At 35.3% G+C, this 14,922-nt stretch overlaps 3 protein-coding genes across 6 annotated transcripts; 2 read left to right on the top strand and 1 right to left on the bottom strand.

Annotated features, from left to right (window-relative positions):
* Nucleotides 1-114: 114 nt before the first annotated feature.
* On the bottom strand, nucleotides 115-6,779 carry LOC143899026 (uncharacterized). The gene is made up of 6 exons (XM_077408964.1): nucleotides 6,637-6,779; nucleotides 6,084-6,366; nucleotides 5,305-5,641; nucleotides 4,762-5,128; nucleotides 3,976-4,302; nucleotides 115-853 (listed from the first exon to the last, which is right to left on the bottom strand). Exons 1-6 carry the CDS (start codon nucleotides 6,730-6,732, stop codon nucleotides 842-844), a joined length of 1,422 nt encoding a protein of 473 aa, XP_077265090.1. The 5' UTR covers nucleotides 6,733-6,779; the 3' UTR covers nucleotides 115-841.
* LOC143899033 (lysosomal aspartic protease-like) lies at nucleotides 1,268-3,372 on the top strand. Of its 3 annotated transcripts, XM_077408977.1 has the most exons (5): nucleotides 1,268-1,844; nucleotides 1,946-2,073; nucleotides 2,157-2,289; nucleotides 2,423-2,521; nucleotides 2,597-3,372. In XM_077408977.1, the coding sequence occupies exons 2-5, from the start codon at nucleotides 2,066-2,068 to the stop codon at nucleotides 2,762-2,764; spliced, it is 408 nt and encodes a 135-aa protein (XP_077265103.1). In that variant the 5' UTR covers nucleotides 1,268-1,844; nucleotides 1,946-2,065; the 3' UTR covers nucleotides 2,765-3,372. The 3 variants fall into 3 exon arrangements, with proteins under 3 accessions (XP_077265103.1, XP_077265101.1, XP_077265102.1); XM_077408975.1 differs by having other exon boundaries at nucleotides 1,268-1,495; nucleotides 1,640-2,289; XM_077408976.1 differs by having other exon boundaries at nucleotides 1,946-2,289.
* Nucleotides 6,780-8,915: 2,136 nt separating the features above from the next.
* On the top strand, nucleotides 8,916-14,142 carry LOC143899023 (arylsulfatase B). Of its 2 annotated transcripts, none has more exons than XM_077408961.1 (8): nucleotides 8,916-9,188; nucleotides 10,564-10,737; nucleotides 11,390-11,602; nucleotides 11,668-11,917; nucleotides 12,133-12,312; nucleotides 12,643-12,909; nucleotides 13,092-13,365; nucleotides 13,476-14,142. In XM_077408961.1, exons 1-8 carry the CDS (start codon nucleotides 9,075-9,077, stop codon nucleotides 13,642-13,644), a joined length of 1,641 nt encoding a protein of 546 aa, XP_077265087.1. In that variant the 5' UTR covers nucleotides 8,916-9,074; the 3' UTR covers nucleotides 13,645-14,142. The 2 variants fall into 2 exon arrangements, with proteins under 2 accessions (XP_077265087.1, XP_077265088.1); XM_077408962.1 differs by having other exon boundaries at nucleotides 9,067-9,204.
* Nucleotides 14,143-14,922: the final 780 nt, after the last annotated feature.

Genomic DNA, 14,922 nt, shown 5'->3' with positions numbered 1-14,922 from the left:
TTCAATAAACATATATCGGCTCTTTGTGACGATGACGGTAATCACGGTAATCAACTTCGCGTCAATCAACGCGGAGTCGTATAGGTGAGTACATGATATATATATAAACGATCCACATTTATATCGACACGATGAATTATAATACCGTATAGAGATCGCGCTTCCAACTACTTGGAATTGCAGCAGAATTCGCGATAAATAATTATAAAATTAATTTCAAAACCATAATTGCATCAAATCTGTAAGAAAAACGCATTTTGAAAGTCGGAATAAAGTGAGCAAACTGATTGCAATAAGAGATGCTTTGAGAATTCCTTCGAAAATCTTATTTTAACTGAGATTAGCGTCGTGTGATATCTTCTTTTCACGATGACACCAATAATCTCACTTAAAATACCTAACTACATTCTAATATGCGTAATGCAGATAGCAATTTATTTCTTAATGCCAAAATGTTGAGGCTTTAATAGTTTTTAAATAAAAAGTGCTTGAAAATGATCAAATAAATTGTTAGAAATTCGTATTTATGTTCTACGATATATGTACATACATTCGCGTTTATACGATACATATACGCATATAATATAACGAAATTTTTTTTATGTTGTTTCAAGAATTCCGTTATTCAGGACATCCTTTGTTGAAAAATCTTCGACGGAGACTACGACGAGACACAGGCGTTCATCGGAGATGCTGCCGGAGTTGGGTATATAGATCTATATTATAAAGATCTTCAGTACTACGGGATCATCGGAATTGGAACTCCACAGCAGAAGTTTAAAATACTTTTCGACATTGGTTCATCAGATCTCTGGGTACCATTCAAAGACTGCGACATTACCTAAGCTGCTTGCTGTAAGTATATCGTAACATCGCTACCTAGCTCTCTCCCCGACATTCTATTATTCCTATATGTACATTTGTATTTAAAAAATTAATGTTTCAAGTATTAAAATAATCTTAATAATTTTTTTCTCGTTTAATGATTGATATCAAGTAAAAATATAAGATAAGAATAATGCTGCAGAATTGTATCTATTCCATTTACATTTCAAGTAAAGTTATAAAATCTTTAAAGCAACCGTTTCAAAGATTCGAATCAGTGGTAAGGTAAATATTATGTAGCTAAGCTCCATGCTTACATACTCTCTTATTTACATTATTTAGCGCACTTACTTTAAAGATACAAATAATTTCTTATACAAAACAGCTCACATGTTAAGCAAAAAATGTAAACATAAATATAGTTGATGATTTAACTCTCTACTGTTAATTATATATTTAGATTAATATAGAGAAACTCTTATATTTCTAGATTCTTCAATATTAACTGATTTAATTTTATTTATTACTTTTTGCAGTGAAACATGAAAAGTTTGATCGTACAAAGTCCACCACATACGTTCGAGAGAGAACCAGGTTCAATATATCGGACTACAATGAAAAGTGGCAAGAGGTTAAATTGTACGGACAGATATCACACGATAACATAATGGTATAAGTCAAATAAATGATATATTTAATTCTAATCACAGTCATAAATCTATGAAAATTTTCCAAAAAGCACATGTTGCTATTTTTCTCCGAAAAATAAAACCGCGCGCAATTATACTTTATTAATAATATCAACGTTTCGTAGATTGGTGGACTTCTGGTTAAATCACAGACGTTTGGCGAAATATTAAACTTTCCGAAACTGATGTTTTGGGACAAGTCACAATGTGACGGCGTTCTGGGGATGGGTTATTCCAAATCATCTGTCTTAGGGACGCGTATACTGTCTTTGAAAATATGTTTAGTCAAGGCGTGCTGTTCAAACCAATTATTAGCGTCTATCTCAACCAGTATGTATTTTACCGTATGCCTCACGTGTGTTTAATACTATTTTCTAAATTACATACTTTGTCTTTCCATGCAATGTAAAAAATATATACAATCTATACAGAAATGACGAGAACTCCCCTTTTACGGCGGTTTACTGATATTAGGCCAACCCAATCATGCCCATTACGTGGGCGAGTTTACGCATGTGGCTGTTTTCCGCCGCGAATATTGGCAATTTACAATGGATAAGTATGTAGTTTTTTTTTTCTAAATTAGACGTATGTTAACCGCGGATTATATGTCAGCTAATTGGTAATGCTATCCCACTGTAGGATTGAAGTTGAAAATCGCGCCTTATGCGAGAAAGGCTGTCAAGCTATCGTCGACATGGGCTTCTCTAAGATAGGGGGACCACCGAAGGATATCGCAGCTCTTAAGAAAAAGATCGGTGTTGTTAATAATACGGTAATTTATTATCCCTTTCTGCAATGGCAGCTTTCACAATTATCTCTAAAATAAATTATTGAAATAAATTAATAAATGTTTGATAAGCTTCGGATTATTAATATGAATTACTAACATTGACCTTCGTTTAAAGGTGCCATGCGACGATGATTATATTTCTAAATTGCCCGATATCAGTTTCGTCATAGGTGGTAAGACGTTTCTACTCACTGGTCGAGATTATATCTTGAAGGTAAAGAATATTATTACATAAAGGTTTAAATTGTTTTTAGAATAGAAATATCATGCCATATTTAATGTCTCATAGCTCGGCGTTGAATTAGGAGGTAATTGCATTCCCGGCTTCCAAGCTGTTACTCAGTTTGATGGTATAGATTGGATTTTGGGCGATGTATTTATTCGTCGCTACTACACCGTGTTCGACATGGGGAACGACCGAGTAGGATTCGCCCTTGTAAGACATTTTAAATTTTGATTGCCTTTTCATGAAGTTATCATTAAATATTAGGAAATCTAAATGACATTACTAAACAAATAAGTCAAAATTTTTTAGAATATCGACTCGCATGTGCCTATTGGCCTGTAATTTTTATTTGTTATTATTTATGTGTTATGTTGTTAAATGAATACGTATGTGAAAATTGGAACAGAGATGTGCGATATTATTTCTACCAACGATTTGGTACTTGTTTTTTCAGTAACTATCAAATTGTTAGATATTGTGAATACAACTTGTACATCTATTAAAAAATAAAGTATATATTTTTTACACGATATATTGATTTCATATATCGACCCTTCAATTTTATTTGAATATAGTATCCCGAAAAGTATTATTTTGTATATTATAAATTTTCTGCTTAAATATATACAAATACAAGATATCGTATAAAATTCTGCGTATATGAGTATTGCATACCGCATTTATATTTAATATTGTTTTTCTCTATTATTTATATACACACAAACGTATGTACACGTAAATCTTTTTGCTTATTAATGATAATTATGTAAAATTTTTGACACATAGATACCAAAATTATTATGTCGTATTTATTCTAATTAATAAATGTTATAAAATATTTATATAGATAACTCTGGTTTAGGTGTCTCACTATTATTAATATTATAAATTTGCGTTTTGAAAGTTTTATTTTGAAAAACTTGCGTACTGTACTAACTGCTCGTGTTAAATAAAATGTGATACACGAAGGGAGGAGGTGATAATCAGGTGATTTTGATGCATGTGTAAGAACAATAAAATTTTTCGGCAATACACGTCTACAAGAAATTTATGTGATTACAATTATAAATAATAATAGAGCTTAACATCTTGTGTGACATACAACTAATGAAGCATTTTGTTACCTTTTTTTGCAAAAGTTAATTTATAAAAGAAAGGCTTCAAGAGAGTAAATCGTACGAAAAATTGATTTCTTAATTCCAAGCTAACATTTTCGAGATTTTACTGATTATTCCAGCTTTTTGTTTCTTTTCTGTATTATTTTTGATCATTTGGTTCTTAGGTCTGGGTGCAGATCGGCCCGCTACTAATTCTAATATGAAGGCTATAGTGGCGCAAGTGTATCCTATTATGAGAAAATAAAAGCTGAATGCAAGCTGCTTCAGCAACATTACTTTGAAGTCTTTCCCCTTCGCAATTTTCCTAGCTCTCTCACGTTTTACCTCCGCGATAAAGTCGGCTCGGGATTTAAGGATCAAGCCGGCCTGCATCATCTGTTGAATAATATCATTCACCCGTTGGTACAATGGCCAATTTTCGCGAGTGACATACGATTGTGTCATCTCAATCAGTTTTCTCGATCTAATAAGGTCTTGACCCTTGATCCTGTAGTAGAAGTGGTGACATTCCCCAAAGCACACAGCGGTCGTCGAATTCTCAACGAATTTCTTACACTCCTCATACGTGACCGACACGTAACGCGATTCCAATACAGGATCGTTTAACAACATTTTCAACTGTTGCGGTCCGTATATGGTGTAACCGGATTTCTATAAAAAGACAACCAAAATAATTGACTTATCAAATATGTTATTAATAAACCTGCACATATACATATGTTATTATAGATACGTGATGCCGCGAATGTGTGTGTGCCGTGTGAGCATCAGTCGATTCCACTTCAAGACGAAGATAAAATTTATATTATAGATTGCGAAAGGGATTTGTCATGTCTGTCAAATAAAGCTTAAAACAAAATTATAACGAAATAAAAGCGAAACTGATGCCATTGGTTTCAAAATTATTTTCTTTTTATTTAAAGAGGTAGTTAACCATCTATATTTGGAAAACTTCATCTCAACTTTATAGAAGGAAAGAGCCTTAAGTTAATTTTCCTAAATGGAGGAAGGCGATTGTATTATAGAAGTTATAATAATATCTAATTTTCGTCAGCGTGTGTGCGAAAAGTGAGCCAAAGCGAGCGGCAAAATAAAGGTTTATTATATTACCCTGATACTTTCTATGCTGTCGATATTGCGATAATAAACCGGCACGGTGAGTAAGGCCGACAGGTGGCTTTGGAATAGAGCGTTTATGTTGAGAAACAGGATCAATATCATGCATATGAAGATCCTGGTGGAGCTGATTCTGGATGGATGTAGAATTCCTACGCAGACCATAAGTCGTATCACTTGTAACCCAGCTTTTACATAACCTTCGCTCTTCGTAAATACTATGTAAGTCAGCAGACACATTATCACCATTCCCACTATCACTTCTGACGACATGAACTTCATCAGCTTGGTGAACTGAGAAATTTCTCGGTTCGGTTGCGCTATCACACAGAGGGCTGCTCTTGTATGGGGATACGTGTATCTAAAAGATAACTACTTATTATTATTAAATATTATTTTTTTATATTAATCTTTTATATTTAATACGATATGACGCGATATATTTATTACATACGAAATTTGTTACAAGGCTATGATGATATAATTTATTTCTATCGTCTCACACTTATATATATATATATATATATATATATATACTTGACTCTCCACAATATAAGCATGCTTCTCGTGTTCATGCCAATATCTATTCTGCCGTCGCTCAGAGGGGCCAGCAAACCTATCAGAGTACCGTTCGGTCCTATGCCGCCGAGCGCGTAGATGCTGCCATTGTGAAGGTCGACGCTCAGAGACGCTCTCAGTTTGATCAAGAGTATCTTGATGATCTCGCTGTTATCGCCGCGAAATTTCTGCAGATCCGTCGCGCTCAAATTGACTTTTATAAACGGTTCCATCTCGACGGCGTTCAGTCGGACCTCGTAGCCTTTCAAAGTGGCCGTTTTATCAAAATCCAGATTTTTGCATATTTTGTCTTTGTCTAAAGAAAAAAAAACTACAGTAATTGCCGTACAAATTCGTCAAAAAAAATGGCTAATGTTTCGAAATGAGATAACACGGAATTTTACAAATAATATTATAAGCTTTTCTACTTTCGTACATTTATTGCTTATTATTAGCTTTATAATTCGCCCTGAAGCCTGTTCTTTAATTTCTTAAATATATCTAATGGATTTTTTATCGCGTGCTACGATAATTTTTTCTAATATAACTTTCAAATTTAATTAAAGTTTCAAATCATTATGCGATTTATATACTTGTAACATTCGCGCATAATTAATAATATATTTTTAGCCGTCAGCGTTCAATCATTTATGTATAATATAAAGTAATATGGAGTAGGCAAAACAATTCTATTTTACATTAAGACACTCAAAAATGAATTAGTTTATAATGTGTTCTATCAGACGGAAAGAAAATACCATGTTCATATTTTTTTTTTAATATTATCCAAGGATGGCCTCTCCGTCCTTTGAAGCGGTCTACTTCGACCCAATCGGTCGGCGTATTATTAGAATACGGATTATATGTGTAATAGACGATCCCATCGTCCGGATCGATGCACGGAAATATAACGGAGAGCAAGTCGAATTCCCAAGCTGTCCAGAGAAAAGAGTAAGCGTTTATACAGCCTCGAGTCTCGGTCTCCTTGTCGACTATAATATAAAATCCGTCCGAATTCGCCCACGGTGAATCTTTTGTTTTCTGTTTAGGAATGACGAAACTGTTATTTGTATTTAACGAGGCTAATTAATATTATTATGAAAGAAGTGTTGAATTGAATTTTTCTTAAAGGAAATTCCACTTTCGATAAGGAAATCTAAATTAGTCAAAAATTTAGATGGAACTAACACCTGCGGTTAGTTTTCAAGGCTTCGCAAAACCTTGATAAAGGGGATGCATCTTCTACAATAATTTAAAATAGCGCATTCGCGTTTAACTCTTGCTTTAAATCGTCTATATATTATTTTTCACCTGCAAAATAGATCGCAGCAACGGTTGGGAGGATGCCACTAACACGAAGCGGTGCGATTTTCGAAGAAAATAAATGAACTTGTAGCTCACGTACATATGGTAAGAATATCTCGTCAGGGCGAACTTTTCGAGGGCGTTAAATCGAGGACTCGTTTCCCCTATTAAAGCTACCGGTACCCAAGCGAAAAAAGCTCGTCTGAGAAATTCACTATAATCTCCGCCTAGCAGTAAAGTTAGTTCAGGCTCTTTTGGTCGACAATGATATAGAATTCTTACCTACGAAAAATTAATACAATATGATTTCTTTGTAAGAAAGAAAGTTGCATAGAAAGTTTGTAAACGATCGCTTTTGTATCCTTAATAAAAGTAAGAAATGGCTTTGACGAATTATTTTAAGATAATACAAAAATGTAATTCGTTATTTATATATGCGCATAATATATGTATATTATATGAATATAGAATCGCGTTTCTAAGTACTGGCACTTTATTTTACACTTCACTTATTTCGGAAAAACTTACCGTTGCAGTGACTATGTCTGTGTAGGTAAGCTTCTCTCCCGCCGCAGTATCATTATTTATAAGACCGCGAGAAGACACATTTATCAATAGCGAGAAGAGAATATAAAGAGATACGTTCAACATGCTTTTAAAAATTTCACTATGAGACCGTTTGATGAATGGGAAATGATCGAACGTTGGACCTGCTTTATACAATATTGCTTTTCACGGGGATAAATTTCTTTTATTTTTATCAGCGTAATCGATGGATCACGCTCAGATAAGCGCGTGCCACATTTTTATTTTCGTAATTGCGTTTTTACGCTCTCTCCATTTGGGTAGGAAAGATAACACAGGAATTTGACAAATTATTATTTCATAAGGACATTATAATGTCGAAAGGAATAATAGCTGCAGTAACATCGTTCTTCTTCGCCGTGAACACGATATGATACGATAAATGAATATGTCGGTGTTGCCTCGGTGTAATAAACGGCTTAACCGGCGACAATAGAGTTTGACGCGACGGAACGGACTGAAAGACATTTCACTTTGCTCGTTACGCACTGTTTAAGTCTGTATTCATTGCACAACAATATAATCCGCATGCCCTTTTTGCGAGTCATTATTTTTATACGTACTTTAATTTGTAAGTTAAAATTATACTCAAACCTCGGTAAAGATTTTTTATTGTTTGCACGCAAGTTAATTTAATTTCAATTTCTCTCTCTCCTTTTTTCTTACAATTGGAAAGAAGTATGTATGATGGTCTCTATGACAATTTTATTTTTGCAAACTTATCCAAAGCTGTAAAGTATCTTTATAATCATATAATGTTACTGAATATTTTCAACGTCTCTAAAAAATTGTAATTTTATTGTAATACTTTTCTTGAAAATAATTAAATAATTTTACGTTACTAAAATTCATCTTTCTCCTGCTTGAATAAATATTCCCTATTTTTACGTATCGGTTTTCTGATTTTTTACGCTAATGTATTTGTCCCATTATTTTTCACAGTGATTGCGTGATGACAAGCGTGATTCATGCGCGTTTTCACGCTTTTAACTGTGTTTCCGATAAAGGAAGATAATACAGCGTGACATATCGATGGACGTTGTTACGTGTCTAGATACATATTAACGCTCTGAGTTGCGGACACAGGGAAACAGCGATAATATCTTGTCAAAATAAATGGAAATATCATATGCAATAGTGCCGCGATGTAAAAGCGAGGTATTATTATTGCGATAGAAGTACAAGTTATATAAGAAGATTGTAAAACATTCTTTTTTAGGAGCAAGAATTCTTGCGCTGGCATACTCTTGCTTTTCTTATTTAAATATATTAAAAAAAAAAAAATTAAATAGTAAATATTAAATATTTAAAAGAAAATAAAATTTAATTATTTTGTTGCGTTGCAAATAACGCGTTACAAATTATGCGAACAAAAGAATTGAATTGGCGAGTTCTGTAAGTTCACGAGTTCGGTTCAAAGAAGTCGAGGTCACGTAGGGATCTTGATGTAACCGGAGATAAGTCGGCCGTCGAATCCGCAAATAATGCGAAACGCGGTATATCGTGCAGCATACCGGACAGTTTTAATTTGCAGACATAACGCGACCACTTAGCGAGTGGCGCGAGCGAATTGATGATCGGTTAAATGGCGAAAAGATCGTTGTGACGAATGACGATATGAACGGAGATGATTCTTCAAGGTGGGAGGTTCCCCACTATTCGCATCCGGAAAAAGACGGCTCGGAACTCTCGGAAGAGAGCCGAGCGGAGAAGATAGTTTCGAGCGGCCAGTCGCCGCACACGCGTCTGAGATCCGTTTCGCATTCTCGAGGAGGAATCGCGAACCGGTTCCACGGGAAACGCGACGCGTCCAAAAATAACGAAGTCTAAAAAAATCTGGTCCAAAAGGAACGGGAACCATGCGTCGTCCATCGGGAATCGTGCAATGGACATCGTCCCTGATTCTGCTGTTTGCTGTCCACGCGACTGCGACGAAGCACCCGCATATTGTCTTCATTTTAGCGGACGATTTGGCAAGTTTCTTTCAAGGTTTGCGATAAATTATATCCGGCTACAGGACGCTTCAAAAATAATGAATTGTTAACAAAAACGAAATGAGATGATAATTTCTACCTAAGTGATCATTTGTCGCCGGTATATCTTGCGGAAAGACGTAAAGAAATATGCCAGAAATGTTACACTTAAATAAAGACTGAATAAAGAACCTCGCAATGACAGATTCGACATTGTGTAAAGCCAAGTATCTACTTGATTATAATTTATTTAAATATAGGACGAGTTTTTTTATCGGTGACGCATCAACGAAATGCGTTAGTAATAGTCCGTAATAATTTTTCTTTTTATCGTAACGCATACTCGCAAGTTATTCACATTTTTGTTGTATTACAAAGATTTTTTGGAATCAAATAAAATAATTGTATGTAATGTGTCTCTTCGCCTTTACAAGATATTATAAATTTATCACGTTAAAAAGGTGGTATGTCCATATAACCTATGAAAACAGATCGATGCAGTTTTTTCAGTAAAAGTAATTAAGCAACTGACGAATCTTCATGCTAAATTTGAAATGGATTGACCGTGTAGTTTCCGAGATATTATTGTCTAAAAATATGCTTTTTTCCCTATCTTAAGCATTGCGTTTATGGCGGACGACGCGTGAGAGACCGTAATTTTGAGATAAATTGATGGTAGTAAATTATAGAAAAGACAGATCAGGTTGAAAATTAGAATAAAAACAGAGGAGTGTCTTCCGAATCGTATGGTACCAAAGCCAACAATCTCAACCGTATAGAATGTTCATAAAATTAGTTAAAAGACATCGATTTCCGCATTTCAAATTCTTTCCCAGCGTTTTGAGAGTAACAACGTGTCGCCCTTCACATGGGTATTTCACTTCGGCTGTGTTTCGCCATTCGGCTTGTTTTTTTGTCAATAGTTCTGCGCGTTTTCTTTTGTGGTCAAACACTTTTTGTTTGATAAAGCGTCCTTTAAAACGCGGTTGTTCGTTTATGATATAAAAGTAAATGTTACACTTAAATAAAATTAACCTCTAAGTTTATTGCTCCGAACGATACACGTGCAACCATTTGTTTACATGAATGTTGCGACGTTGCCACATCTGAAGCTCTTCTGTACTACGCTAAGAAAATTGGACTATTTTCATTCGCCTCTTTTTTATTATTGATTATTTATTCGATTTGTGATATACAATCATTTTGATAAATTCATTAATGAATTTAGTCGACTATGAAAGTGTATGAAATTAGAAGTTTTAAAATAAGGTTTATTTTGACTCACAGTCGCGAATAAACCACCTTTTAAGATTAAAAAGAATCATAAAAGGTATCTTAATAGAGTTACATTTAAATTTAGCCTCATTTTCATTAGGGATGGAACGACGTCGGCTTTCACGGTTCCGGTCAGATACCAACGCCGAATATCGACGCGCTGGCGTACTCCGGACTGCTTCTTGACAGATATTATGTCACCCCAATCTGTACACCGTCCAGAAGCGCTCTGATGACCGGCAAATATCCTATTCACACTGGAATGCAGCACGGTGTAAGTGGTGCTCTCGCAACGTCTCGACTTACCTTGCAACGCGATCAAACTTGCTCGCTTAAAGCTTAAAGTCTTTCTTTTTTCAATTTCATGAGTCGCTTATTAAAATCGCGGATGTTCTCTAGTTTGTCAGTTTCTTTCAGCTGCTGTTGCACCTGTCAATGAATAAACGCGATTGAAAGTTATCAGCTGGCGGAAATGTTGTTGTTCTGCTTGCAGCACGCGGTACAAAAGGGGATATTGTGCGCTTGCACTTTTGCCTCGTTGACCTGGATAGTTCAATTGGAAATTATCATACCGAGCGATAGACGTTACTACTTTATTCGGCGCATACACGTTTTCAGCGCTATACGCGTATATATCCGCACACAAAGTCGACAAAAGACCGCGCCAGTTCGATGCGTCGCTTTTATTATCGCGCAATTAATGACGTTGAGTGAATAATGCGCTTTTTTTACAATTCTTCTAATTCGTATTTTAAGATAACGGCGAAAATAGTTTCTTTAACTATCTAAAAATCTAGCGACATTTAAGATTAAACGCTCCTCGTAAATATATTAGTGTGACTGACGTCAAGTTCGCCGAGAAACGGCATGTTATTATAAACGCCAGAAATTTCTTGTACAATATTCGGACTTCTTGAATAATTCAGGTTCTCAAAGGTGCGGAGCCGAGAGGATTGCCACTCCACGAGAAACTCTTGCCGGAATATTTGCGCGAGCTTGGATACAGCACGCACATCGTCGGCAAATGGCATCTAGGATTTTACAAAAAGGAGTACACCCCGACTTACAGGGGATTCGACACCCACACTGGCTTCTGGACGGGTCATCACGATTATTTCGATCACACGGCCGTCGAAAACGTGAGCGACTACACAAATAAATAGGGTCTTGTATTATTTTATGTGATAACGTGGTAAAAATGCAGCCTTATTGGGGCTTGGACATGAGACGGGGCATGGAGCCGGCGTGGGACCTGCACGGCCAATATTCCACGGACATTTTCACAAAGGAAGCGACGAGATTGATCGACAAGCACAACACTAGTCGACCCATGTTCCTATATCTGGCTCACGCAGCCGTGCATTCCGGTAACCCTTATAATCCGCTTCCGGTGCCGGATGAGGAGGTCGCCAAGTTCAACAATATCTTCGATTACAATCGAAGACGTTTCGCAGGTAATCGATAAGCGAGACAGGGACATTCAAAGGAAGACAGAAATTAGAGTTATTATTAATATAAGATTTAGATAGACCGTCGATTTAAAAAAAAAAAAAGAGAGAATTTATTATATAAATAAAATACAATATAAATTCTTAAGAAATGAGATATGAGACTGAAATATGTACTAATAGCATAAACAGACTGATAATCTTAGAATTCTACTATGTAGGTATGCTGAGTAAACTAGATCAATCGGTGGGCCAAGTAGTTGAAGCTCTGCATAAGAAAGACATGTTACGAGATAGCATAATTATCTTCTCGACGGACAACGGTGGACCTGCCGCTGGATTTAATTTGAATGCGGCGTCTAATTGGCCACTGAGAGGGGTTAAAAACACTCTTTGGGAAGGTAATTTCATTCGATTATTGATCAACTAAATTAGACAATTATGCAAAATTTTCAATATAATTGAGACGTCTCGATTGATGATGAGCAAGAGCACTTATCAAGTCGGTAAGAAAATATCTTTAGAATTGTGTTCTCAACCATATACTTTTTATAATTGTATTTATAATTAGTATATCCATATTTTTAAAAACCTGAATTATTTATAAAACTAAGCCTTTATTAGACGAATTAGTATCTTCTAAAAATTTAATTTAAAAAAAATCACGTTTTAGAAGCTGTTTTTTTTACGACATTTGTAAATGAACAATCTTTTCAATTCTGTTATTGCAGGCGGCGTCAGAGGTGCAGGATTAATATGGTCACCCAAACTGGTGCGACCTGGCCGAGTAAGCAGGCAGATGTTACATATTACCGATTGGCTGCCGACGCTTATAACAGCCGCCGGCGGTGATCCATCGAACTTAACTATCGACGGCATGGATTTATGGAATGCGCTTAGCGAAGATACCGAATCACCGCGCGCGAGCGTTCTTCACAACATCGATGACATTTACGGTACATCCGCTATCACAGTCGGTGACTGGAAGCTCATTCAAGGTAAGAGAGTTTCTAGGGACTAATAGTAACGTTCTGATCTATAACGATCTAAATTTGGAAACCGCGAGGAGTGTCTTTTTTATCAGTTCTCTTCTTATTATTTCTATATTTATTGCAGAACATGATAAAAATATATGATAATAAATATATATTGATTCAATTCTCTATTCGGTCTTTTATAGGATCTACTTATAAAGGAGAATGGGACGGATGGTACGGTCCATCCGGTAGGGAATGGGTCTACGACGTGGACAACGTGATCGGCAGCACGGCGGCGCACGCCGTCGCCAGTGTGGGATTGGGTATTACTACGGAAGCCGTTCGGATGCTGCGCGAAAACGCGATGATCAAGTGCCCGCCGCGGAATGACAGTCTGCCTGTCTGCAAACCGTTAGAGGAAGCGTGCCTATTCAACGTCTATCAGGATCCTTGCGAGGACAATAATCTTGTTAGACAGTGAGTGGAATATGACTTCAATAGAGTTTTATCGCGAAATTTCATTTTATTTTAACTTGCGAGCGATTGTGATAATTATATCATCCTATTTCTTTCTTTCGCGTCAAAAGGTTCCCAACGATCGTCAGGAAACTGCAGGACGAGCTGAAGAAGTTCAGCAGCAGCGCGCTTCTACCCGGAAATCTCCCGTGGGACAGTAAGGGCGATCCGAGTCTGTGGGATCATACTTGGAATAATTTCGGAGATTATATTAATGTTAGAGTGAACTCTGCAACCTGATCGATTATTATTGTAATCTCAAGGATTTTATTTTCATTTTTCTGCAGAGTGATATATAATCCATATAAGGATTACACCAGAGAATGTGCTGCTCACGTTAGCCCATATTTGTTACATTACGAAGAAATCTATACTATAAAGATATTTAGTCTTTGTTTTTTATCTTCATTTATATGCATCGACGATAAAAAAAATGTACGTCATCGATAAAGTATAAAAATATCTAGCAACGTTAAATTAAAGATGTTATTTTATTTATAATGCGATTTATCGACTCTATATATTTTATTGCTCAATTTTTTAATATAATTTTAGAAAAGATGCGCATGTGTATATAAAGAACTTTATTACAAATAAATTGAAAGTTAAAATGGTGACTCAATTTTTTTACTCATTTCTTAATGTACTATCGAATAATGACAATACTTCCGTGTTATGCAGGATAGAATTCTTTGCGTGAACCATATTGCATTATCTTCCTAAACAAGTCTAATATCACTATACATTAATTATTAATATAAAAATATTAGTTTAAGCTATTCGCGGCCTTGCCCGTCGAGGCATCCTGAAAACACATTTTACCCATTTTCATCCCGTTAGGGATCGAATTTCTAAAAATCTCTTCTTAGTGGGTGCTTACGTCATGGAAGGAATATAATCCGCGAATTTCATGTTTCTAGATTTTAGAAGTTTGGGCTGGGCGTTGATGAATCAGTCAGTCAGTTAGTCAGAACATTTGTTTATATATATATATATATATATATATATATATATATTTATTATAAATATATATATAAAGATTGTATATTATTTCCAATGAATACAACCAAGAATGATACTTCTTGTGAAAAAAACAATAAAATTAAAAGACATATATTTTATCAACTGTGTTGTGTAAGTTGTATTCTTAAGAAAAATAATTTTATACACGAAGCTATAATAACGCGCGTTTTACTTATGTAAGAGTCTGATATTGATCGGTGAGGAAGCAACAGACGACATTCTTTAAAGTAAAAAGAGCAAATCCATCTCAATTATGCATTACTGATATCGCGCGCAAGATTGTAATAATTAAAGCGTGTATAAATTATAAAAATGAAAAGTCTATAGATAACATGAAAGTAAAGACAAGATCTTTTGCATTTAACCAGTTGTAATATCGATTATGTGAAAACGTGTAACGTTGCATATGAATAAAAAGTCTTCTACATTTTTTGCTTACAATAGATAAATGTTCTCACGAAATGTAGCATAATTTAATGGACATTTTATAATTCC

The sequence above is a fragment of the Temnothorax americanus genome, unplaced genomic scaffold (genome assembly GCF_048541705.1).
Source record: "Temnothorax americanus isolate GAGA-0224 unplaced genomic scaffold, ASM4854170v1 Scaffold25, whole genome shotgun sequence".
NCBI classification, from domain to species: domain Eukaryota; kingdom Metazoa; phylum Arthropoda; class Insecta; order Hymenoptera; family Formicidae; genus Temnothorax; species Temnothorax americanus.
Note: the sequence above shows the minus strand (reverse complement) of the source record. Positions and strands in the feature narration are given on the sequence as shown.

Excerpts from the sequence above, each read along its gene's own strand:
- LOC143899033 (XM_077408975.1), top strand. The coding sequence starts at position 2,140 with ATGCTATCCCACTGTAGGATTGAAGTTGAAAATCGCGCCTTATGCGAG. Across the intron at positions 2,290-2,422 it reads TCGGTGTTGTTAATAATACG|GTGCCATGCGACGATGATTA; the intron begins GTAATTTATTAT and ends CTTCGTTTAAAG. Across the intron at positions 2,522-2,596 it reads GTCGAGATTATATCTTGAAG|CTCGGCGTTGAATTAGGAGG; the intron begins GTAAAGAATATT and ends AATGTCTCATAG.
- LOC143899026 (XM_077408964.1), bottom strand. The coding sequence starts at position 6,732 with ATGTACGTGAGCTACAAGTTCATTTATTTTCTTCGAAAATCGCACCGC. Across the intron at positions 5,642-6,083 it reads AAAAAAAAAATATGAACATG|ACAAAGACAAAATATGCAAA; the intron begins GTATTTTCTTTC and ends TTTTTTCTTTAG. Across the intron at positions 5,129-5,304 it reads CTTATATTGTGGAGAGTCAA|ATACACGTATCCCCATACAA; the intron begins GTATATATATAT and ends GTTATCTTTTAG.
- LOC143899023 (XM_077408961.1), top strand. The coding sequence starts at position 9,075 with ATGCGTCGTCCATCGGGAATCGTGCAATGGACATCGTCCCTGATTCTG. Across the intron at positions 11,603-11,667 it reads ATCACACGGCCGTCGAAAAC|CCTTATTGGGGCTTGGACAT; the intron begins GTGAGCGACTAC and ends GTAAAAATGCAG. Across the intron at positions 12,910-13,091 it reads TGACTGGAAGCTCATTCAAG|GATCTACTTATAAAGGAGAA; the intron begins GTAAGAGAGTTT and ends GGTCTTTTATAG.